At 38.6% G+C, this 25,497-nt stretch overlaps 2 protein-coding genes across 2 annotated transcripts; both read left to right on the top strand.

Annotated features, from left to right (window-relative positions):
• The first annotated feature begins 202 nt into the window (after positions 1–202).
• LOC112016112 (scarecrow-like protein 33) lies at positions 203–3,060 on the top strand. Its single transcript, XM_024048622.2, has one exon. The coding sequence runs from the start codon at positions 570–572 to the stop codon at positions 2,907–2,909; it is 2,340 nt and encodes a 779-aa protein (XP_023904390.2). The 5' UTR covers positions 203–569; the 3' UTR covers positions 2,910–3,060.
• A 4,482-nt stretch (positions 3,061–7,542) lies between these two features.
• Positions 7,543–10,524, top strand: LOC112016105 (scarecrow-like protein 34). The gene has a single exon (XM_024048613.2). It carries the CDS (start codon positions 8,021–8,023, stop codon positions 10,358–10,360), a length of 2,340 nt encoding a protein of 779 aa, XP_023904381.1. The 5' UTR covers positions 7,543–8,020; the 3' UTR covers positions 10,361–10,524.
• The last annotated feature ends 14,973 nt before the right edge of the window (positions 10,525–25,497 follow it).

Here is a 25,497-nt window from a genome sequence, read left to right on the forward strand (position 1 = left end):
TCAAGTACGATATTCGCACAATGATTCGGAAGGTAATTTTAGTCGAGTGAGTTTAGAAGTCAAAACATTTGGTTTTCGCCAGTGACATATTGACAACAAGTACATAACCCAAAGCCTCTCAGTTTGACTCGCTGGTCCGTGGTCACACCTCACTGCGTTCCACGAAAGTACGTTAATTTCACCGTAGTATAAAGTAATACAAAAGCCTCCGCATCACTATCTTTACTCTTTCTCTAGGAGAACCCGAATGTATAGGGTTCGAATTTCCTGTCACAGACAAGGCTGAGCTGAGTTACGTGCACGCTGCTTTCTTCCGTGTCTCACTGTTGCATCTTTCTCTTCCGCTTCTGAGTACTCTACTACTCTTCTCTGCACCATTTTTTCACGTAAATCATGATTATCCAAGGTTCTTCAACTATAACTCTTTTTTTCTTTTTAATTTTTTGCTTTTTGTGTACATCTATGTTTGCCTTTTTTTTTAGATCCTAGTCTTTGATCTCAATATTACTAGATTCTAGTTTCCCAAATCAGCTATAGTTACGTTTTCTTGGCTTTGTTTGACCCAATAAATGATTATGGATTCAAGCTCTAATTTCCTAGACGGTGTCACTACCATGTCACCAAATTCTGAGGATAATTTCTCAAATCTTATAAATGAGTACACATTCAATCAACTCTCTGCTCCTACTACAGACCTTAACTTCCTCGGAAGTCCAAATCTTTCTCCTGATTCTGATCTGGGTCCTACTGGTTTTGAGCCCTCAATCACCACAACCGTTGGTCCAGAGGGTCAACCATATGATGCACCACATGTTGTTTTTCCGCCTATGTTGCAGGCAGATTCCACGTCGTCCTCGTACGATAGTGATTTCTCTGAAACAGTTCTCAAGTACATAAATCAGATTCTTATGGAAGAGAACATTGAAAACAAGCCCTGCATGTTTTATGACCCTTTGGGTCTAAAAGACACTGAGAAATCTTTCTATGATGCTCTCGGTCAAAATTACCCTCCTTTACCAAATCAAAATAGCGTTGAGAGTCCTGTGTTTTCTTCAAGTAGTTGTGATTACGGTACAACTAGTACTAGTAGTTCTAGCCCTGTCAATGATTCTCAGGCGCTAAGTGATCATGGAGAGCATAACTACCAGCCTTCTTCTTCACCGCCTCCTTTTCCTGGTGATTACAATGCTGTCCAGTCTAATTTCAAGCCCACTGATCATAAATCACAGTTTTTTGGAAATTTGCCAAATGGTAGTGTGAATTATTTGGGTGATGGGTTGGAGTTCATGGCTCAGAATATTTTTACAGATAGTAAATCGATATTGCAATTTAGGAGGGGGTTAGAGGAAGCTAGTAAGTTCCTTCCTAAGAGTAATAATTTGGTTATTGATTTGGAGAGCAACGTGGTTTCTTCTACTAAGAGGAAGGGAGAGGATCTAAAGGTGGAATCTTTGGTGGTGAAGAGTGAGAAAGAGAGTTATTCGCGGGATGGGTCAAGAGGGAGGAAGAATCATGCGAGGGAAGAGATAGAATTAGAAGAAGGTAGGAGCAATAAGCAGACTGCTGTTTATGTAGAAAAGTCTGAGGAGACTGAGTTATCAGAAATGTTTGATAAGGTTTTGCTTTGTACTGATGCGCCAGCTGCAATGTACGGTGATAATTGTGAACATTTGCAGAATGATGCAAGCAAGGCCTCCTTGGAGACACAAGGTGGTAATGGTGGGAAAGGTAGTCGTAATAAGAAGCAGGTAAGGAAGAAGGAGACAGTTGATTTGAGGAATCTTTTGATTCTATGTGCACAAGCTGTCTCAGCAGGTGATGGTAGAACTGCAAATGAGGTATTGAAGCAGGTTAGGGACCACTCAACCCCGTTTGGTGATGGGTCTCAGAGATTGGCTTATTTCTTTGCTAATGGTCTTGAGGCACGCTTGGCTGGAACTAAGGTAGGAACTCAAATTTTTTACACTCCATTGTTTTCCATGAGGATGTCAGCTGCTGAATTGTTGAAAGCTTACCGAGTTCATCTTTCAGCCTGCCCTTTCAAGAGGATCACACTTTTCTTTGGTATGAAATGTATTTTGCGTGCAGCAGAGAAAGCGACTACTCTTCATGTTGTAGATTTTGGTATCCATTATGGTTTCCAGTGGCCAATTCTGATCCAGTTTCTCTCAAAAAGACCTGAAGGACCTCCCAAACTACGCATTACAGGGGTTGATCTTCCTCAACCTGGATTCCGTCCAACAGAGAGCATTGAGGAGACTGGTCGTCGCTTGGAAAAGTACTGCAAGCGGTTTAATGTTCCTTTTGAATACAATGCTATAGCATCACAGAACTGGGAAACTATTCGAATTGAGGAGCTTAAGATTGAAAGGAATGAGGTGCTTGCTGTGACTTGTGCATTCCGGATGAAGAACCTACTTGATGAAACAATTGAAGGGATTAGTCCAAGGGATGCATTTTTAAACTTGATAAGGCGGATGAAACCTGATATTTTTGTTAATTCTATTGTTAATGGGTCCTTCAATTCCCCCTTCTTTCACACGAGGTTCCGAGAAGCACTCTTCCATTACTCTGCATTGTATGACATGTTTGATGTTACTATATCCCGTAATAATCCAGAGAGGTTGATGTTTGAGAGAGAGTTCTATGGGAGGGAGGTTATGAATGTTATAGCATGTGAAGGGTTAGAGAGAGTTGAGAGGCCTGAAACATACAAGCAGTGTCAAGTCAGGATTTCAAGGGCTGGGTTCAAGTCGCTCCCGCTGAACCAAGAGCAAATGAATATGTTCAGGGCTAGGATGAAGGCATGGTATCACAAGGATTTTATTCTTGATGAAGACAACCACTGGCTTCTTCAGGGATGGAAGGGCCGGATTGTCTATGCTTCCTCTTCTTGGGTGCCGGTTTAGGAATCATGTACCATATATTTTTGTAAAAACACTTTATTTTGGGGTTGTAGAATCTAGAAAGTGACAATGTGTGTACTTCAGATAGATGATATTAGAATGCCATCAATCAGTGTCAATTAACCAGATATATTTATTTTATTCATTTCTAAAATTTTATGTTTTGGGAGAAAACATGCATACATGGTATAGCATCAAAAGGTTTGACAACACAAACCATACCTTAGTGTTTCACACAAAGAGGCCGTTTGGACTCAGCGTTTTGCTGAGTCCACGTTTCACGTTTTGCCCTTTTTTTTTTTTTTTTTTTTTTTTTTTTACAAAATTAAAGTTATTTTGGACATGTAACGGAAGAACTCAGATAAAAACTTCTTTCCACGTCCTCTAAACTTGATATATTTGGAGATTTGTGTGCCCTAACACATACCAGAGAGACTACGATTTGAGTAAAGCTGAGAAGATTTTGTGTTGAGGTTCAAAGTTGGGAGTATTACTAAACACAAGACATTCTTAAAATTTAAACTGATGGGCTTGAATCGTGATGAATCAAGTTTGTTAGGTAGAATTATATTCTGGATCTTTTATCCTTTTTGCTAAGAGTATTCCACTAAATCTTAGTACTTTTCATCACCATTAATCTAATAATCTCATGGAATGATAGGATTTTATGCATCTATAACTTATGGATGTAGTTTCATAATATTTCACCTCTTATATGAAACAGAGTTTATGGGCATATTTTTTGTTGGCATTGTTACATTAATTTGTATTAACTAGTCGTTAACCCGTGTGATGCATGAGATAGTTAAATACAAATAAAAAGTATTTATTTTGCTTAAAGGTCTATGACTTGACTTAAAATATATATATATATATATATAACTTATAAATAAATAAATTCTTTTTTTCAGTATAATGGTTTAGAATTTTTTTTTTTTCATATAATTTGTTTCACATAACACATTCCGACATGGGCTATTCTATGGTGATGACTTCACACAATACTCAACTGCAATTAAATCTACTATTTACTAACAATTTAATTTATGTTATCTTGATAATAGATCTACAAATTGCATTCTCATATCCTTTATCATTTAGAAGGTAATTGAAATAATGATTGTATGTAATGTATAAATTTTATTCTTTTAAAATATAAAATTATTAAAATAAAACCTAATGTTCTAGAATTTTTTTGAAATATAATTTTTAATTTCTTAAAACTTAGTTAATAGAGTTTTTATTTTACCTAAAAGTGAACTATCACAATTAATGAGAATTTAACCATTTTTTTGCACACGGCTTTAGCCACCCTACAGTCCTGTATGAATGATGGATTCTATCCCTTCACGGCAAAACTCACATGTTGAGTCAAGGTTTAACCCTCTTGAACCAAGAACTTAATTCCTTAGTAGGTATGCTGTGATGAGTGCACAGCCAAATAAAAAATTTGATTCTAGGGGATGTATGCGCTTTCCACACCCATTGATGAGGACTAGTGTCAATGTTCAAAAGATTAAACCCTTTAGCTATGAGATATGCTGATTTTAGGGAAAGGAGCCATATTTAGAGAATGCCCAAATTAGGATGTCTTCTTGGGAAGGATTAGTTGCAATGGAGATACCTTTAATCTCTTGTAAGATCTTGTCAAGGAGATCAAATGAGACACACTCCACACTGTCAATCAAGCTTTTGGCCGAGAGTTTGTCAGCCCAAGCACTTACACTTTCTCCATTAGCAATAGACCATCTTAGACCCTTGTTAAAAATTGCCCCTCCCTCCCTTCCCCTTCCTTGCAAATTTGATTCAATTATAGTAGATCTTTTTTTTAAAGGGAATTTCAACTTATAGTGTTTGCTCTTGATAATAGCTCTTTATTATCAAACTAAGACACCAATCAATTTTTGGTGTAGGCGGGGATTGAACTCCAAATCTCTTAACAATCATTAGAAACTTTTTCAATTGAACTAATTAGAAACCAAAAAACATATTGGCCCATGCATGTTATCTTTTACAGGTTTGGTGTCCTATGACATTCGGTAAGAAAGTTTTTAATAAAACCTGTTGTAGTAACTTTTCAATGTTTTCATGATAGACGTGTGTGCCTGTCACAGTTGTCTCTCAACTACATATGTGCATTTGCGCGGCCATTAGAGAAGAATTTAATGGGCCTCAGTACAAATATGCTGGCTCTCCCCAAAAAAACGAAAGAAAAAAAAAAAGATCGATTACAATAAAAAAGAGAGTAAAAAACTCAACCTTGACCAATACCTTGAGATACGTTAATTGTAACTGTAATGACTATCCCAAGGGTATAAGTTAATCTGTTAATGTGTATTTAATACTTTATTAAATAATATTTTAGTACCTTTTTAAAAAAATATAAATTCAAATTATGAACAAATGTCCAAAAAAGCACACACAACCACAATAAATTTGTACATACAATTACAAGCTAATGAATTATTATTAAGAATTTTTTTTTAAAAGAAAAACACGCATTTTAATATATATTGAATGTTTATTATTCATTATCGTGTGTAGACAATAGTCACAAGACCCATGCTACAAAGATAAACAGGGAGAGACCTAGCTTAGGGTTGGGGGGCCATGACCCCCTAGATTTTTGAAAAATTATAAATAGTATATATATCTCCACAAAAGTTTTGAATTTTTCCCCTAAAATATATATTCTTGTCCCCCTTCAAAAAGTTTACCCATAAAACCCAAAAATATTATTTGGCATCCATTTTGTCCAAGTGCCCAAAAACAATATAAAAATAAAAATGAATCTCACCTCTTAGATATTTCACCAATAGATGTTAATGTCTCATCATTTATTTTTTATTTTTTGCTAGACATCAATCTTTCACTGTTTAACTAACCATTATTTTTTTAGTGGTTGTATTTATTTAGTAGTTGACATGGGTTTAAATTTTGACCCATAGTTATTGATATAATATAGCATTATAAAGGATTGGGTATAGAAAAATGTGAATAGAATAAATAAGTTGATCTAAAATTTTTAATGTGGAAAGAATAAAGCCAAATATTTTGAATTCAGATCCTCTAGATTTTCTAGGGTACTCTACTAAATAGATTTCCTTAAATCCTACTCATTCTTTAATAATTTAATGGTCTAGATTTTGTCATATTAACATTCTATTAATAATAATCTTAATTGTTTTGTTTACAACATTATTATATTATTTTAGGAGTATTATTAGTGGAATGCTAATATGGCAGAATCTAAACTCTTAAATCATAAAAGAATGGTTAGGATTTAAGAAAAATTTATTGGTAGAGTACCCTATGAAATCCACAAAATCTGAATCCAATATTTATGTATTTTATAATATTAATTAAATGCTTATAATATTTATGATTTTTTTTATTTGACCATTGGTAGATCATGATCAGACCAAAAAGCATAGAACACCTCTCTTTTTTAGTTCTTTATCCAAGTTGATTTTCAAAACCATGATAAATCTTTTTAATAAATACAATTTGTAAATTCAACTACAGTATTTATTTATTTTTTTGAAAAAAAAAAATACAAATGCCTACTTAATGTGGACATCCCTAATTTTAAAAAATACTTAAACATAGAATCTTGGCCCCTTGAATTTGAATCCTAATTCCATTCCTGGAAATAAAGGTTAACAAAAACACTATCAGCTTTTTTATATAGAGGAATGTGGCATTCGGTTCGATACTTATAGGAGTAATATTTTTAAGTTTTCACCTGTTAAAAGACAAGGACAATAAAAGGAAAAAAAAAAAAACCAAAAAGTTTTTAAGACACACATTAACTAACTATTTTAAGAAAATTTTTATGAAAATTTGAAAAAACTGACAAAAAATTTGTAATTTTTTTTTAACTTTTTATAAATTTTTATAAAAAATATTTTAAGATTATGCTAACGAAAGCCCTTAGAATAATGGTTAATAATATTTTAAGAAAGTTTTGACACTATTTTAATAAAAAATGAAAAAAAAAAAGTCAAAATAAATTTTTTTTATAGAAATTTTCTTTAAATAGATTAACTAATCCATTTCAGCATTCTTCCATGTTTTATTACCATAACTGAAAAAGAAAAAAAAAGAAAAGAAAAAGGAACAAAAACCAATGTATAGTTTGGCGTCTACCAACGGAGAATCTCTCTATCCCATTCATATATCAAAGAGTCAAACACACAATAAGAGTAGAAGTACTGTGATTTGTTACTTTGAAAGGTTACTGAAAATGGAATGGTGTCAAAAACTTGATTCGCACATTGATTCGTAAGGTAATTTTAGTTTGAGTTATGAGTTGACGAGTTCAACCCAATGATTCGTAAGGACAAAACCCATTCATGTGTTTTGCTCACAGACCAATCCAAGAATCGATCTGAAAGACATTTTGTTTACGGGTTTGTACAAGTGCACATAACTCATGTCTCTTTGTTTGGAAAAATTCTGTCACATTCAAAATCACAATTTTATCCCCGACTTGTAACATCCCTCAGCTAGCTACAACTAGCTATATAAGCAAGATGCGGATAAAGTTGTGTCTCTAGGTATAGCACCGTAATTAATCTTTTGTTTGACTCGCTAGCCATTTTTCACTACTCACTTCGTTCCACGAAAGTTCCTCACCGTAATAAAATAATTCTTTAATATTTCTCACAAACTGATAGCAGCCTCTCTTTACTTTTCTTTTAAAAAATCTCTCCTATATTATCTGGGAGAAGTACCCAACAAATCTAGAGGCCTCAATTTTACTCTGTCACAGAAAAACCTGAGAGCTATTTGGATTCTGAGTTACTTACGCTACCTTCTTCCGCGTCTTATTCACTTTCTCATCTTCCTCTTCCGCTTGAGTCTGAATCTTCTCTGCTCCACTTGTTCACGTAAATCATGGATATCTAAGGTTCTTCTTCTTCAAGTTTTTTTTCTTTTCTTCTTTTTCTGTACGCCTATGTATGTTATTTTTTTTTCGAGATCCTAGTCTTTGATCTGAATATTAGGTAGTCTTTAATGTTTAGTAAGTCTCAGATTTTAGTTTCCCAAATCAGTTTGAGACATAGAATCAGCTAGTTACTCTTTCTTGGCTTTGTTTGACCCTATAAATTATGGATTCAAACTCTGATTTCGTAAACGGTTTTTCTGCTGTGTCGCCAAATTCTGAGGATCAGTTCTCAAATCTTATAGACGAGTACACATTCAATCAACTCTCTCCTCTTCCTACTACAGACCTTAACTTCCTTGAAGGTCCAAATCTTTTGTCTGATGTTGATCTGGGTCCCACTGGTTTTGAGCCCTCGATCACCACCACCGATGGTCCAGAGGGTCAACCGTATGATCCACCACATGTTGTTATGCCGCCTATGTTACAGGCAGACTCGACGACGTCCCCGGACGACAATGATTTCTCTGAAACGGTTTTCAAGTACATGAATCAGATTCTTATGGAAGAGAACATTGAAAACAAGCCCTGCATGTTTTATGACCCTTTGGGTCTAAAAGACACTGAGAAATCTTTCTATGATGCTCTTGGTAAACAAAACCCTCCTTTACCGAATCAAAATAGCGGTGAGAGTTCTGGGCTTTCATCAAGCAGTGGTGATTATGGTACTAATAGTGCAAGTAGTTCTAGTACTGTCAATGATGCTCTATGGCTAAATGATCTTGGAGAGCATAACTACCGGCCTTCTTTATCACCGCCTCCTATGCTGGGTGAGTATAATGCTGTCCAGTCTAATTTCAATCCCACTGACCAATCACAGTTTTTTGGGAATTTGTCAGATGATAGTGTCAATCATTTTGGTGATGGGTTGGAGGCTATGGCTCAGAATATTTTTACTAATAGTGAATCATTATTGCAATTTAGGAGGGGGTTAGAGGAAGCTAGTAAGTTCCTTCCTAAGAGTGATAATTTGGTTATTGATTTGGAGAGCAACAAGGTTTCTTCTTCTGAGTGGAAGGGTGAGGATCTAAAGGTTGAATCTCTGGTGGTGAAGGGTGAGAAAGAGAGTGATTCATCGGATAGGTTGATAGGAAGGAAGAATCGTGAGAGGGAAGAGATAGAATTAGAAGAAGGTAGGAGCAATAAGCAGACTGCGGTTTATGTAGAGGAGTCTGAGGAGACTGAGTTATCAGAAATGCTTGATAAGGTTTTGCTTTGTATTGGTGCGCCTGCTTCACTGTATGGTGATAATTGTGAGCCTTTGCAGAATGATGCTAACAAGGCCTTGCCGCAGACAAAGGGGCAGGCACAAGGAGGTAATGGTGGGAAACGTAGTCGTAATAAGAAGCAAGGGAAGAAGAAGGAGACAGTTGATTTGAGGAGTCTTTTGATTCTATGTGCACAAGCTGTCTCCACAGGTGACGGTAGAACCGCTAATGAGTTATTGAAGCAGGTTAGGCAACACTCAACCCCTTTTGGTGATGGATCTCAGAGATTGGCTCATTTCTTTGCTAATGGTCTTGAGGCACGCTTGGCTGGCACTAGTGTAGGAACTCAAATGTTTTACACTTCCAATAGGGTACTGTCAACTCTTGAAAAGTTGAAAGCTTACCAAGTTCATCTTTCAGCCTGCCCCTTCAAGAGGATCTCATATTCCTTTTCTAATAAAATGATTTTTCATGCGGCAGAGAAAGAAACTACTCTTCATATTGTAGATTTTGGTATCCAATATGGTTTCCAGTGGCCACTTCTGATCCAGTTTCTCTCAAAAAGACCTGAAGGAGCTCCCAAGCTACGCATTACAGGGATTGATCTTCCCCAACCTGGATTCCGTCCAGCAGAGTGCATTGAGGAGACTGGTCGTCGCTTGGAAAAGTACTGCAAACGGTTTAATGTTCCTTTTGAATACAATGCTATAGCATCACAGAACTGGGAAACTATTCAAATTGAGGAGCTTAAGATTGAGAGGAATGAGGTGCTTGCTGTGAATTGTGCATTCCGGATGAAGACCCTACTTGATGAAACAGTTGAAGGGACCAGTCCAAGGGATGCAGTTTTAAACTTAATCAGGAGGATGAAACCTGATATTTTTATTAATTCTATTGTTAATGGATCCTATAATGCCCCCTTCTTTCTTACAAGGTTCCGAGAAGCACTTTTCCACTTCTCTGCATTGTATGATGTATTTGATGTTACTATACCCCGTGACAATCCACAGAGGTTGATGTTTGAGAGAGAGTTCTATGGGAGGGAGGCTATGAATGTTGTTGCATGCGAAGGCTTAGAGAGGGTTGAGAGGCCTGAAACATACAAGAAGAGTCAAGTCCGAATTTCAAGGGCTGGGTTCAAGCTGCTCCCTTTGAACCAAGAGATCGTGAGTTTATTCAGGACTAAGATGAAGGCATGGTACCACAAGGATTTTATTCTTGATGAAGACAACCACTGGATGCTCCAGGGATGGAAAGGACGGATTGTCTATGCTTCCTCTTGTTGGGTTCCGGTTTAGGAATCCTGTACAATATATTTTTTGTAAAACTCTTTTTCTTTCTTTTGGGGTCGTAGAAATTAGGAAGTGACAAAGTGTGTACTTCAGATGGATGACACTAGAATGCCAGCAATAACTGAAACATACAACCATTGTCAATTAACCTGATAGATTTGTTTTGTCTATTTTTATTTTCAAATTTAATGTTTTGAGAGAAAACATGTATACATGGTATACCATCAAGGGGTTTGAGCATAAAATTTGCGAAATGTTATGATCACCCAGCATTAATTTAGAATCCCTATAACACAAATTTGGGCTTAAATCATTTTTAATCTAAAACTAGCAAATTGTCTCTTATTCAAGCGTACGTGATTAACCAAATTTCTTATTGCAAGCATAAACAAATATAAACAAAAACATATAAATGACCGTACGAAAATGTAGAAAATAAAGCAAACCAAAGCAAACATAGAGTAGCGTTTAAGAAGAAGAAAACTCGAGCACTCGACGGAAAAACCTCCCCACTGACCACACCATTGGAAAATCTCAACTAGATGAATACTTGTAGTACTCTCCAAGCTCATATTACTCCATGTACTTAGCCTTCCAAACTCCAACGAACGACTAACTTCTCAGAGTCCTCTCTTCAACTAGCTTGCCAGGGATACCACCGTTGAGCCGCTAACTTGAAGCCACCAATAGGATTTGTAATGGCTCTTATAGTTTCCTAACCGTCAACACATACAACACCTAAGAAATTGTGTAGGAGGTGAAGGTAATAAAATTTCTCTCGAGGATGTTAGAATGAAGAGAGGTTGGGAGCTTTTCAAACACTTAGGTAAAGGCTCTCTCTTTCTCTACAAGATAGATGGAATGAAATAAGGTCTCTCATAATGTTCATAGTCAGATCCCACACTCTAGCCACTTTCAGCATGCACAGGTTGTGAATGTTGGACTATTGGAAAAGGCTAAAAAGCATATTAGGAAAAAATGGAACAATTTGTTTGCATGCCGGGCAATGCCTTGTCAGAGAACCACTTGGATCTTCTACCAAATGTCATTCGCAAGTTGGGCAGGTCGCATGGAGGTCATGTATATGTAGCAGAGGCAACTCTGACCATTGTTTGATCAAGTACTTTATACCCAAATATAATTTTGTCACTGACTTAAGCCAATATTAACATGAAAAATATGTACTTAAACAAAAACCTTACCTTGTTTTTTCGCATAAACCAAGCTAACTTGGACACCTAAGAGCATCTCTAACAGAGTATGTACTGCCAAAATATAGAGAATATATGCTACTGTTCATTCTCTATATGCTACTGTTCATGCTCCAACAGCTTCTCTATATCCGAAATTTTTTTTTGCTAATGAACAGTAGCCCATCAAGTCTGATGGGCTACTGTTCATTCTTCAAATCATTTTTTTTCTATTATAATAATTTGGTGTTGAATAAAAAAATATTGGAAGATGTGTAGTTGTTAAAAAAAGAATAAATAATGAATGAAGAAATAATATTTAAATAAGATAGAAAATGTGATAAAGAATATGTTGGAAAGTGTATTTGAAAAAGTGGGTAGATAAAGGTAAAAGTCACTATTCATTCTTCAAACAGTACAAAAATTTGATGAATCTGCTGGAGATGCTCTAAGGGAAGAACTCTATACCTGGATATTCATGTCCTCGAAACACATAGCATAGATGCATATGAGTCAGCAGTAGCATCAAAGATGCAAAAAAAAAAAAAAAAAAAAAAAAACCTATTTTGCATTCCCAAACACTATTTTATCTATTTTACCAACTCATTTTATAACTCACCATACATCTCAGTTTTTATTTTTATATATAATCCAATAAAATAATATAAACTACTTAATAAAATAATAAAAATTATTCTTATCTCTCTCTTTTCTCTCACTATCTTTTTCTTTTCACACACAACTACAAGATTAAATAGTATTATTTTTTTCTTTACAACCTATGAATAATACTATATGCAACCTTACTATTCATAGGTTGCAAATTTTTCTAGGTATTCAAACTCGGATGGAGTAAGGTTTTGCTGTCTTGGATTGTAAAATAGCAACTGAAGGTGTTTACACCGCCAATGCTAGTGCTCAAAGCTGAGAAGACTTTGTCTTGGGGTTCAAAGTTGGAAGTACCACTATACACAAGATTCTTAAAATTTAAACCGATGGACTTTATTAATCAAGTTTATAAGCTAGAATTATATTTCGGTGATATTTTATTCTTTTTACTAAACGTATTCCACTAGATCCTTTTTTTTTTTTTTGAACGAATTCCTCTAGATCTTTTTTTTTTTTGAGAATCAATTCCTCTAGATCTTAGTATTTTGCATCACCATTAATTTTATGGAATGGTTGGATTTTATATGGTTTATTTTGTAGTGTAGTAGTTACAGTATTTCGCTTCTTATACAAAAAAGAATTTATGGGCATATTTTATTGTTAGCACTTGGCATTGCTACATCAATTTGTCATTAATCATGATCTTGTTCAATTTGAATAAAATATCCTACGATTATGTATTTAATAATGTAAGTAAGATAAAGTTTTTAAGGTCAAGTTTGTATGGATAGTCTTTAGTTGCCTTTACTTTTCCCTGTTGCTGATATATGGATTTATGCATGAAAGATAGAGAAATCTATTAAAAAAAAAATCATGATAATCATCTGGAGGCACGTTGTTCACGCATTGTTAGAGCATTAGCAATTGGTTTTTAAAAAATATTTCACTTTACTATCTTTAAAGGTACTTTATCTATAATATTGTGGTGCCCTAGCCCAAAATGCTTGATGGACTTTTAGCTTAGGCTCCCAATTTACTTGTTTAAGGTGGGCAAAGAATTTCCTACAATGGGAAAACCTCCTGAGGCCAACCTAACGGCCTAAGTGAAGGAATCTAGGGCCTAGTTCATATTCTACTTCTCTATGAAGGCTTCCCAAGCAGACTTAGACATTTTAGTTATTTCTCCCTCTTTTTCTCTCACGTATATCTCCCCCCCCCCCCCAAATTTTTTCAACCACTTTTCTCACACCATTTTTCTCTCACGTATATCTCCCCCCCCCCCCCAAATTTTTTCAACCACTTTTCTCACACCTTTAGCTCCTATTTATAAATTTCCCTTAGTGGGGTTGTCATGATGATGGGGTTACTTTTCATGTTGGTGGGCCCTTATGGGATATATTCCTAACCAAATGGTACCCACCTCTCGTGACAAATGTGACTCTCTTGAAACTTGCACCCGTTGTCAAATGGTGCTTGGCAAGTGCTTTCCCCCAAGGCACTACTGTTACCGTCCCATGTAGTCCCCAACTTGGTACTGGACCCCGACCAAGCACTGGCCCCCCGAATTGGTATGGGCCCTGACCTTATTTGGGCCTTATATTCTTAACCATGTAGAGGCTGATGGTTTGGGCTTATACTTGACGCTTGTACATATACCATACCACTTTATAAAACACCAAACATTCTAACTTTTATTTTTCTATATAACACATTAAAACAATATATCTACCCAATAAAATATATAACCCAAAACCGTCTCTCTCCTCTCTCTAATTTATGTCTCTCTTCCTCATCTTTTCTATCTCTCTCTCTCTCTCTCTCTCTCCACCGTGAATAAACCCAAAGCCCAACATAAACACAATTCAAGACCAACCTCTCCACCACTTGTCAATCATCAACAACATAATCTGCCACCACCATCATCAACAACACCACTGCTGCACCACTAGCCACTAACATTATCAACAACACAACCCTTACCCAAACCCACCACCTCACCACTGTTGCACCCCCCAAATCAACCCAACAAATCACAACAAAGTCATATCAAAATCACCCAAAAAAACCTAGCAAAACCACAAATCTATACCAAAATCACCAAAATCAAACCAATAAATTACCCATATAACCCACTGCCACCACCACCAATCCAAACACAACCTAACCCACTGTCGCTAAGCCAAACACCTCTTGCACCGGAACCAAAACCCACCACCACATGTAAAATCACAAGCCCTACCACATGGGACCAAAACCCGTCCAAGAATCAAACCCATAGGGGGAAAAAAAAATAAAACCAATGAAACCCACTGTAATATCCACCACCGATCTTCGACCTCCACCACAATCTCCACCACAAACACACCTCAAAAAAGGGGTTTGAGATATCATTTTTTTGGGTTTAAAGAAATAGAGAGAGACGATTTGGCCATGGAAGGGAGAAAAGGGTGAGAGGTAGAGCTAAGATTGGTGGTAGTTGTTCTGGGTTTGAGAGATAAATAGATGGGTTGGAGGTGAAGAGAGACTACTGTGGTATTGTTGACGGTGAGTGGTAAAGTGTGTAAGCTCTGACCATAGAAGGGAGAAGAGAGTGAGAGGGAGAGCTGGAGACGAGAGATTCAGAGAGTAAGAAGGACGAAGGAAGAACAAAGAAGGGAGGAGAGAAAGAGAAGGGTAGAGAGTAAATGTAAGTCAGAGAGAATAGAGAAGTGGGAATAAAAGTGATTAAAGAATTATACAACTTTGCTATAGTACCATCATAAATTTAGGATGGTACTATAGCTAAGTTGTAAAATTTTTTACGGTTGCAAATCTGGGTGATGCATCTTTTTAGAGGTTTGATGCTAAAATTTAGCATATCCGAAGTTTTACAACTCTGGATACTGATGCTTTTAGAGCATTAGTATTAGGGAATGCAAATACCAAATGTAAGAAGAATTTGGCACTTACACCCCCAAATTGGTCTACATCAGAAAACTCTAAAGGCAAGTATTGCAATTTTTTTTGCAATACTGCTATAGTACAATTCTAAAGATAGAATTGTACTGTAGTAGTATTGTAAAAATAATAATAATATTTTATGGTGTTTTTTCCCCCGAAATCTTCTCTCTCTTCCTTCTTTGTTTCTCTATTTGCCCTCTCCTTTCTTCAGAGCCAAACACCATCCTCCTCCCAACATTAACATCAACATCACACACCATCCTCCATCGTTGAAGCTTCACCAAGCCTCTCACTCATCTCCATCGCTGAAGCATCACTGCACATACCCACTGTCACCATAACCACAACCACAACCATCACAGCCACCACCACCACCCACAACCTCAACCCCAACCACCATCAACCACCATAAACCAAAACCTACTCACCCACCCACTTGCCACCACCATAAACCCCAACCCAAAATCAGCCCACCACAAACCATTCCCACCATCAACCAAAATCCACTCACCCACCTACCTTCCATCACCTTGAACCCCAACCCAAAATCAATCCACCACCAACACTATAACCCATACCCATCCACAACCAGCACCCAAAGCCACTCCGATCAACCCATGAACCCAACCACAAAAATCAAATCCCACCAAAATCAATCAAAAACCAACAAAATTAAGACTCACTGATATCAAATCACAAAACCCACTGCAGCCTAGCTACCGCAGTCCAGTCCAACCACACCGAAATCAACCCATGATCCACGAGGAAGATGTGAATAGAGATGTAGAAATTCCTGTTGGTATAAAGTCCGTGTAGTCGTCGGCCTTCCCACCGTAGAAACCCACGATCCACGAAAAACCATTGTAGCCCAGCCACACCCAGCATCAGAGAGACCCACAAAATAGAGAAAGGGAAATGGAGGGGCAGAGAGAAAGTGACAGAGAGCATGGGAGAGAAAGTGAAAAAAAGGATGAAATTCTAGCCAAGTCTGAAAAAAATGAAGTGGTAGGAAAGAAATAATAAAGAAAGATTAAAAAATAATATTTTAATAAAAAAAGAGTTTTGGGATGGTGGAGGTATTGTAAAATGGTATGGTATAAGTGATAAAGTGGTATTTTGAGATGGTAAAATAGAGTAGAGTAGCATTTTCTGATGCTAATGCTCTTAGAGGTCGAAATGGCATTTTCATAGGCCTCAACATAAGCCATTTTTTTGTCGTCCATTTGCCAGCAACTTCTTTGTGTGCTTTCAGAAACATTTTGGGTCATCTATTTTAAAAAATTGGCCCAACTACTAAACACCGAACAAACAATAAATTAAAAAAAGGGAAACATTAACATAAGATATCAAATTCAGGTTTTAAAAAAAAAAGAAAGAAAGAAATTTTGATATGTTTATAAAATATTTTGGCACCAATTTCAAGAAATGGTTCAAGTGAGAAAAAATTAGGGCTATCCATAGGTCGGTTCGGGTCAAGTTTGTGCTTAACCTGAACTTGATCCACTCACATTGGATGGTAGAAGGAGAGACCTGCCGTTGACCACTACTAACCATAGATCGAGTCAATTTTGGTTTGGGTGGATGACGGTCAGATTCAAGCAAAATTGACAAAGAAGCGGAGTAAGATGAGTTGAGATCTCGATTGATTTGAGACTAAGGGAGAGAGGGACAATGATGGTTCATGAGGAATGGTAGTTTCCGATGAGCATAGGTTGGTCGGTTCATTTTCAGTCAAGTTTCAATTCCCACCCGCTACTCGACCAACTCACATTGGTTGCTGAAGTAGGAAACCTACTGCAAGTAGCCTATTTGCTCAGTGTGAGTCAATTTCGTTTCTAGTGGCGCTCAATCAGACAATTTTATTGGGTTACCGGTTAGCCTGGACAATCCTAGAAAGGATGATGAATTGAATTAGCATCATTCCACTTAGCCCAAAAAAAAAAAAAAATCATTCGAGATATATAGAAGTTTGTATTACAAAAATAATATTTTAAAAAAATCATATTATAGAAATAGAAAATTTTAATTAAGCTGCAATAAGTAACAAATAACATTATTTTTAAACGGTAACTATACGGTACCCCGTACCTGAGCCCATTTGGGCCTGGGACTCTGGTATGGATGTATGGCCCATAAGCTCGATCTCTTTCTACCCAACAGCCTATCCCAAAGCAGCACAAGCTACGGATCCAAACTTTGCCACTTCATCATTGCTCGGCAATATTTTCCCAAGTAGTGATGAAGGGCCAACGCTCAAACACCCCATCCTTTACATATTCGGCAATGCCTCTGGAGGCACCGCTGTCCAGAATACCGATAGGAGGTGGGAGTCAAATTCCAAGGCCATTTTCACCATATCCCACTCCCACCTAGCCTCCCACTTATGATTTATAACACTGGACCGCCTGTTGCATTAAACCTAGAGATAATCATAGCCTCTCCACTAAATTTGAGCTATAAATTTGAGGAACACAGGAACGTAAGGTGGTTGTTGAAAGTTCAAGAAGAGAGGGAGAAAAAGAGTAAGAGAAGCAAGAGAGAGAGGGAGGATAAAGAGAAGAGTGATTCAAGCAGTGGAAAAGAGAAAAATGATCTCATTGAGTCTTAATGCTGAGAATGACCCAGTGTAGGAAATCCAAGCCCACTATACAAATAAGTTGTCGGCCCAAGTGAGTCCCAGCCTAATGGTCTTGCTTACGGTGCGCATAATTGGCGTCATCTGTGGGAATCTCCTACAAAGCCGTGGTTCCGTCAAGATTTACACAAGAGAATGTCAGGGAGACATTCTGGGAGTGATGCTGAAAGTGGTTCAATGGGATCTTCTTGGGGATCCTCCTGGCGAGAACGGAGGCAGAAAAGGCACGAAGATAGGGATCACGAACGGGAGGAAGAAAGGTCTAGCCTCGGCAAAGGGTCGTTCTAAACACAACGAATGGTATCCATAGCTTCAGGGCACAAACAGCACGATGAAAGAGACAAAGAGCTTGAACAGTTGCGCAGGTTAGTGAGAGATCTGGAGTTGGAAGCAGAGAATCGACACCATAGAAGGGACCAAGACAACCGAGAAAGAAGGTCCAATACCAGGGAGAATCGTCAAGAGATGGGATCCAATCAATCTAGATCCAATCACCGCCGAGAACAATCTCGTTCAGGGAATCTCATTGGCGAAGGGAACGTTCGCATTTGCAGGAGTCCCATTACTGCAAAGACCATTTGCGGTCATGGAAATATGCAGACTGTAGCTCAAATTCCCCAGAAGAGCAGCGGCCCTATAATGCGGCCATGGATATGATGAGCTGTGTGCTACAAAGTGCCGTAAGGTCACCATTTTCTGCTGTCATCGAGTGGGCCCCAATGCCAGACAGGTTCGTGCGATCCCCATTCAACTCTTACGACGAGAAAACTGACCCTATAGAGCACGTCAGTCACTATATCCAGATGATGTCCCTACATACCCATAATGATGCATTGATGTGTAAGGTTTTTCCCTCGAGTCTTGGCCTTACCACTCTGAGATGGTTTAATGGGTTACAGAAGGGCTCTATTCACGACTTCGCTAAGTTGATACAGGAGTTCGGGATACGGTTTGTAACTTGTAGCCAAGTGCCACAACCGGTAGATGCGTTACTGTCCATGAAAATGAGGGTGGGGAAAACCCTTCGTAGCTATGCTGGCTGGTATTGGGAGCTTTACAATGAGATCGGTGGAGGGAAGGAAAAGATTACTGCAAGCACTTTCAGAATAGGGTTGCCCGAGGACTCCGAACTAAGGGAATCGTTGACTAAGAAAGCCCCCCGAGGACATGAGACAGCTGATGAGGCGCATCAAAGAATATAAACGGTTGAAAGACGACTAACTGCAAAGCAAAGGAAAAACGCCTGCGATAAATCGTCCTTGGCAGAACATCTACCTACCCTGGATCTAGGGGAATTTGAGGATTCAAGAATCAGAAGCACAGGTAGGGGAGGTGAATTTGATGTTTAAGGAGCCAGTGCATAGGATTGTTGACAAGATTAAGCATGAACCGTACTTCAGGTGGCCGAACAAGATGGGAGGCGACCTGTCTAGGAGGAATTAGAATTTTTACTACACTTACCATAAGGATAAGGGCCATGCAACCGAGCAATGCTGAGTGTTAAGGGATCATATTGGGCAACTCGCTATGGCTGGGCATTTAAAGGAGTTTGTGACAGATGCTGAGGACCGAGGAGTAGGGTAGGGTGCCCTACAGAGAGCGAATCCCCTTCCACCCCTTCTTGGGATAATTGAGGTTATCCACGTTGCCCTAAGGGGCCTCACTACGGCAAGGAGGAAAGAGGTGTTGACTGTAGTATCAGTGGAAGGAAGCTTGGGCATGCCGCCGCCCATAAAAAAGATAAGACCCACCAGAGAGCTGTTTGCTTTCAACAATAGCAATTTGGAAGGAATGATTCAGCTGCACGACGACGCATTAATAGTCACGGCTCAGGTAGGCAGCTTCGTTGTGAAGAGAATAATGATAGACCAGGGAAGCGGGGTTGAGGTTATGTACCCAGACCTATTCAAGGGGCTCAGGTTGAGGAACGAGGATCTTTCAAAGTATAGCACGCCCTTGGTTGGGTTCAACAGTAAAATGGTAGTTTCCGAGGGGCAGATCTCTCTGCTCGTGAACATGGGAAGCAAGGAGGTAGTGGTAAAGTTAATAGTAGTTGCTTCGTTCTCCCTATACACGACAATACTAAGAAGGCCATGGATCCATGCAATGGGAGCTGTCCCGTCCACTCTACATGTAAAAGTCAAGTTCCCCACTGATCAAGGTATCATTGTGGTATGAGGAAGCCAGCAAGTGGCCAGACAGTGCTTAGTCACCATAGTCAATTGGAAGAAAGAGCAAACTGACCAGAAGGAGCAGGCTGAGCATAAATGCCCGACACTGGGGATTCCTTTATAGTAATTACAGAATTCACAAGAGGAGAAGGGGGCCGGGTGTGCCGAGAAGATGGTCAAGATGAGGGTATTGCCGGACGTAGACAAGTACTTCCAGATAGGAGAAAACATGAGGGACTAGGAAAAAGTAGAAATGTTATTACTCCTAATATAGAATGTGGATGTGTTTGCATGGAGTCCATATGAAGTGCTCGGTGTGGACCCCAAGTTCATCATCCATAGACTTAGAGTCGACCCCTCGTTCACTCCTAAGAAGCAGAGGTTGAGGAGATCAGCCTGGGAGCATACCGAGGCGGTGAAAGCGGAAGTCCGAAGATTGAAGGATGCTGGGGTAATAAGGGAAATTTTCTTCCCAGATTGGTTGGCAAATATCATGGTGGTGAAGAAGAAGAACAGCAAGTGGAGGGTTTGTGTGGATTTCACAGACCTGAACTGAGCATGCCCAAAAGATCCTTTTCCTGTGCCAAAGATTGATCAGTTGGTGGATGCCACGTATGGGCACCCGTGGATGAGCTTTTTGGATGCTTTTCAAAGGTATCACCAGATCGCCTTGGTGCCCGAGGATCAAGAGAAAATGGCATTCATTTTCCCGTAAGCTAATTATCATTACCCAGTAATGCCCTTCGGACTAAAGAACGCTGGGGCCACATACCAACGAATGATGACGAGAATGTTCCGAGACAAGATAAGGCGTACAGTTGAAGTGTACATCGATGACATGGTGGTGAAGAGCAAGCAGGTAGCACAGCATATGGAGGACCTTTAGGGGGTTTTTGAGGTTCTCTGACAGCAAAAGTTGCGTCTTAACGCGGAAAAATGAGCGTTCGGCATGGGGACCGGAAGATTCCTGGGGTACCTAATCACTAGACGAGGAATTGAGATCAACCCCGACCAAATTAAAGCTGTGAAAAGATTGAAGCCACCGAGAAATCCGAAAGAAGTGCAAGTGTTAACCGGGATGCTAATTGCCCTTAATCGGTTCATCTCCAAATTCGCAGATCACTACCGACCATTCTACCAACTTCTGAAGAAATGGATTGGATTTTAGTGGAACGAAGAATGCAACAAAGCTTTTATGGATCTGAAGCATTATTTAGCGCGGCACCCATGCTTACGGCACCAGAACTAGGTGAGGATTTATTCATGTAACTGGCAGTGTCTGAGCACGCTGTGAGTGCTGTGCTACTGAGGGACCAAGGAATCCAGCAACTCGTGTACTACATCAGCAAGACTCTAGTTGATGCCGAGATGAGATACTTACCTCTAGAGAAGCTTGTGTTGGCCCTAATACACGCCACCAGAAAGCTGCCACACTACTTTCAAGCTCATACGATATACGTCTTAACCGAATATCCCTTGCATTCATTATTGAAGAGGTCAGACATCACGAGCCGAATAGCAAAATGGGGAACTCAACTTGGTTCTTTTAACATACGGTATAGACCCTGAAAGTCGGTGAAGGGCCAGATCCTTGCAGATTTCATCGCCGAGTTTTTGCCGAAAGGGAATGGGGAGATAGTTTGCCATCTAGAGGTTCGCCCATGGAACGTATTCGTGGACGATGCGTTGAGCTCCACGGGGGCCGGTGCAGGGGTTGTCATAATCACCCCGAAAGGAATACGATTAAAGCACTCATTTAGGTTGGGTTTCAAAGCGTCTAACAACGAGGCATAATGCGAAGCCTTTTTGGCCGAACTAAGGACAGTTTTAAGATTAGGTGCTCGGGAAGTGGAAGTGTATTCAAATTTACGTCTGGTGGTTAATCAGGTGCAGGGCAGTTTTAAAGCCTGAGATCCCCGGATGAAAGCATACCTGAAATGGGTGAAGCAGGCTATAACCGGATTCAGCACGGTAAAGGTTTTCCAAGTGGCTCGAACATAAAACAGACACGCCAACTTCCTCGCCATGCTAGCATCATCAGTAGCCGAAGAGATACCCCGGCTAATTAAAGTCGAGCTTGTTTCAGCAATCACAACCCTTGGGCCGTGCTGGATGGACCCCATCATCGACTTCCTGGCAGAGGATCGACTTCCGTGTGACGAAAAGAAGGGTAGCAAGATTCGTAGAATGGCTCCTCGGTATTGGCTATCAGAAGATCAGACTTTGTATCGGAGGTCCTTCGGAGGGCCATACCTTTTGTGCTTACGCCCAAAGAAGGTGGGCAAGCTCTTGGCCGAGCTTCATGATGGAGTGTGTGGCAGCCATGTAGGGGGACATTCATTGGCGCACCGGGCAATGACTCAAGGGTGTTAGTGGCCTCAAATGCAGAAGGACACTGCCGAGTATGTACTTAAGTGTGAACAGTGTCAGAAGCATGCCCCTCTAATCCATCAGCTCGTAGGCCATTTGAACCCAATCAACAGTCCTTGGCCTTTTACACAGTGGGGGCTGGATATCATCAACCCATTCCCCCAGGCGATGGGTAATCGAAGATTCGTTCTGGTGCCTGTCGACTATTTTACTAAATGGGCGGAGGCAGAAGCTTTGGCCAATATACGGGACGTGGACGTGAAAAAATTCGTGTGGAAGAATATAATCACAAGGTTTGGGGTATCGAACTCTCTTATATCAGATACTGGGCTACAATTCAACAGTCGGGCCTTCAGTTAATTCTGTGGTGATTTTGGCATAAAAAACTGGTACTTAACTCCAATGTATCCCCACATGACAGTAGGCAATATCGACATCGCTAGGAACATTATAGGCATCCCTAAAACTAGCCAAGGTGTCTACAGAAGAGAGATGGGAGTAACCCATTTTACAAGTGAGAATTCTTAAAGAAAAGAAAGACTAAGATTACTGAAGAATAGAATGAAATGGAGCAAACAGGAAGAAAAAGAAAAGGAAATTACTATTGGCTCTAAGGAGGAGGTGTGTTCTGGGCTAAGAGATGAGCCATGAAAGTAGAATGCTCGGTAGAGTAAATGATTGAAGGATGAAGAATGCAAAAGTGAGGGAAAGAGACAGAAGTGATTATTTATAGGGGTAGGAAGGGAGATAAGTAGCATTAAATAATCTGTTGGCGGGAAACCACGTGAATCGCCACTTTAACTGCCACGCGCATGACGCCTCGGTTCACGAACTGTTAGACAATGATGACGGATAAGCCACCAGTCAGGTTTAAACGCGTCTTTTGAGGGGTGCATTAATATGTTCTTCAACTGTTGGATACTGACTTTTCGGCTTCTCGAGTGGATTCCACCCCTTGTGATCCTTGATTCATCCTCGAGAATGGAGGACGAATCAAGGGGGGGCTAATGTACGATACCCCACACCTGGGCCCATTTGGGCCTGGGACTCTGGTATGGATGTGTGGCCCATAAGCCCGATCTCTTTCTACCCAGCAGCCCATCCCAAAGCCACACAAGCTGCGGATCCAAACTTTGCCACTTTATCATTGCTTGACAATACTTTTCCGAGCAGTGATGAAGGGCTAACGCTTAAACACCCTGTTCTTTACATATTCGGCAATGCCTCCAGAGGTGCCACTATCGAGAATACCCACAGGAGGTGGGAATCAAGTTCCAAGGCCATTTTCACCATATCCCACTCCCACCTAACCTCCCACTTTTGATTTATAACATTGGACCACCTGTTGCATTAAACCTAGAGATAATCATAGCCTCTCCACTAAATTCGAGCTATAAATATGAGGAACACAGGAACGTAAGGTGGTTGTTGAAAGTTTAGGAAGAGAGGGAGAAAGAGAGAGAGAGAGAGAGGGAGGATAAAGAGAAGAGTGATTCAAGCAGTGGAAAAGAGAAAAGTGATCTCATTGAGTCTCAGTGCTGAGAACGACCCAGTGTAGGAAATCCAAGCCCACTATACAAATAAGTTGTCGGCCTAAGTGAGTCCTAGCCCAGTGGTCTCGTTTATGGTGCACACAGTAACAATCACAACGTTATATATTATAAAATTTCAAAAATTTTCCTTCAAATTAGTTGAAAAGAATAATTATTTACATATGTTAATAGTAACATGAATAGTCAAATTTTTAAATATTTTTATATACAAGCAAATAGTCACTAACTAAGCAAAAGTAGTTTTTTATTCTTAAATAAAAAGAGGTTTTGTTAATTGGTACCCTTGGAGAATTTGTTAATAGATCATTTTAGAAAAGTTTTAATATCACTATCATGGGAAATATAAAAACTATTAAAAAAATCATTTTTTTAAATTTTATTTATTTATTTATTTTATAAAAAATTTTAAAAAATTTTTCCTAAATCAATACTTTTAGGCATTTGTTAACTTTTCCCATAAAAAGAATAAGAGCCATCCGTTTTAGCTCGTAACTATCATACTTTATCCTTTGAAAAACCAATACTTGAGAGTCATTGTCTAATCTTAGAATCATCACAACATTAATGATTTCAGTTGTAGAAGATAAAAACTTTATGATAAAACTTAGATATATATCTTTTTTATATATACTTTAAATTCCATTAAATTTAAATAATCTACATTTTTAGCCACGCATGTTATTATTATTATTATTACAGATTTGTGTCCTTTGACATCCTAGAAGGAAACATTTAAATGCAATCTGCTGCAGAAACTTATCAATGTTTTCATGACACACACATACACTTGCCATATTTTTTCTCTCAACCATAAAGAGTAGGAGTATTACTAATTTACTAGAATGTGATAAGATATTTAAGTCATATTTCTAAACAGTTTATCAAAAAAAAAAAATTTTTCTAATCAATTTAAATTAAAAAAAAAAATGCCATGATTTATAACTTATAAGGACAAAAACCAAAGTATAGTTTGGCATTCCAACAGAGAATAACTCTTATCACATCACATTCCTGTATCAAGAAAAGAGTGAAGACAATACAAGGAGAAAGTACTGATTTGTTACTTTGATATGTAGTTATAACGCTCAGCTCAAAGAATTTTTTTTGGGTGTTCCTTAACAAGAATAAATTATACAATCTAATAAAAAGAAAATCTTACATATTGACGACAATGACAACAACAACAATAATAATAAAAAAAAACGCAAATATATAAAGTTTTACAACATAAAACTTGTGGAGTTCAGCTGTGATTGTTGTTAGTGTTGTTGAACAGGGATGGTTGGCAATGGCTGGGAAGAATAAGTGAGTTTCTTATTTCCTTTTAGCCTTTAGGTTGATTTAGTTTTAGTTTAAATTGTTTAATGACTTGTGAATCCGTGAGACACTGAGAATTTTTTATTTATTTTTATTTTTATAAAATATTTGTTGAATTAAAAACGTAATCATGTTGGTGTTGTAGTAGTGATAAACTGATAGTCTTAGTCTGGTATGAGATTGATCTTGTACTAGGTTTTTCTATTGGCATTTGGTTTGGGTCTTGTTAGTGGTTTTATTATTATTATTATTATTTTCCAGATTTTCGTTTGAGTGTGTGTGTGTGTGTGTGTGTGTTTTTTCGGGGGGTGGGGGGTGGGGTGGGGGAGAGTTTCTATGGTTTTATAAACCAGTACGT

Source organism: Quercus suber, unplaced genomic scaffold (genome assembly GCF_002906115.3).
Source record: "Quercus suber isolate HL8 unplaced genomic scaffold, Cork oak 2.0 scaffold_203, whole genome shotgun sequence".
NCBI lineage: Eukaryota > Viridiplantae > Streptophyta > Magnoliopsida > Fagales > Fagaceae > Quercus > Quercus suber.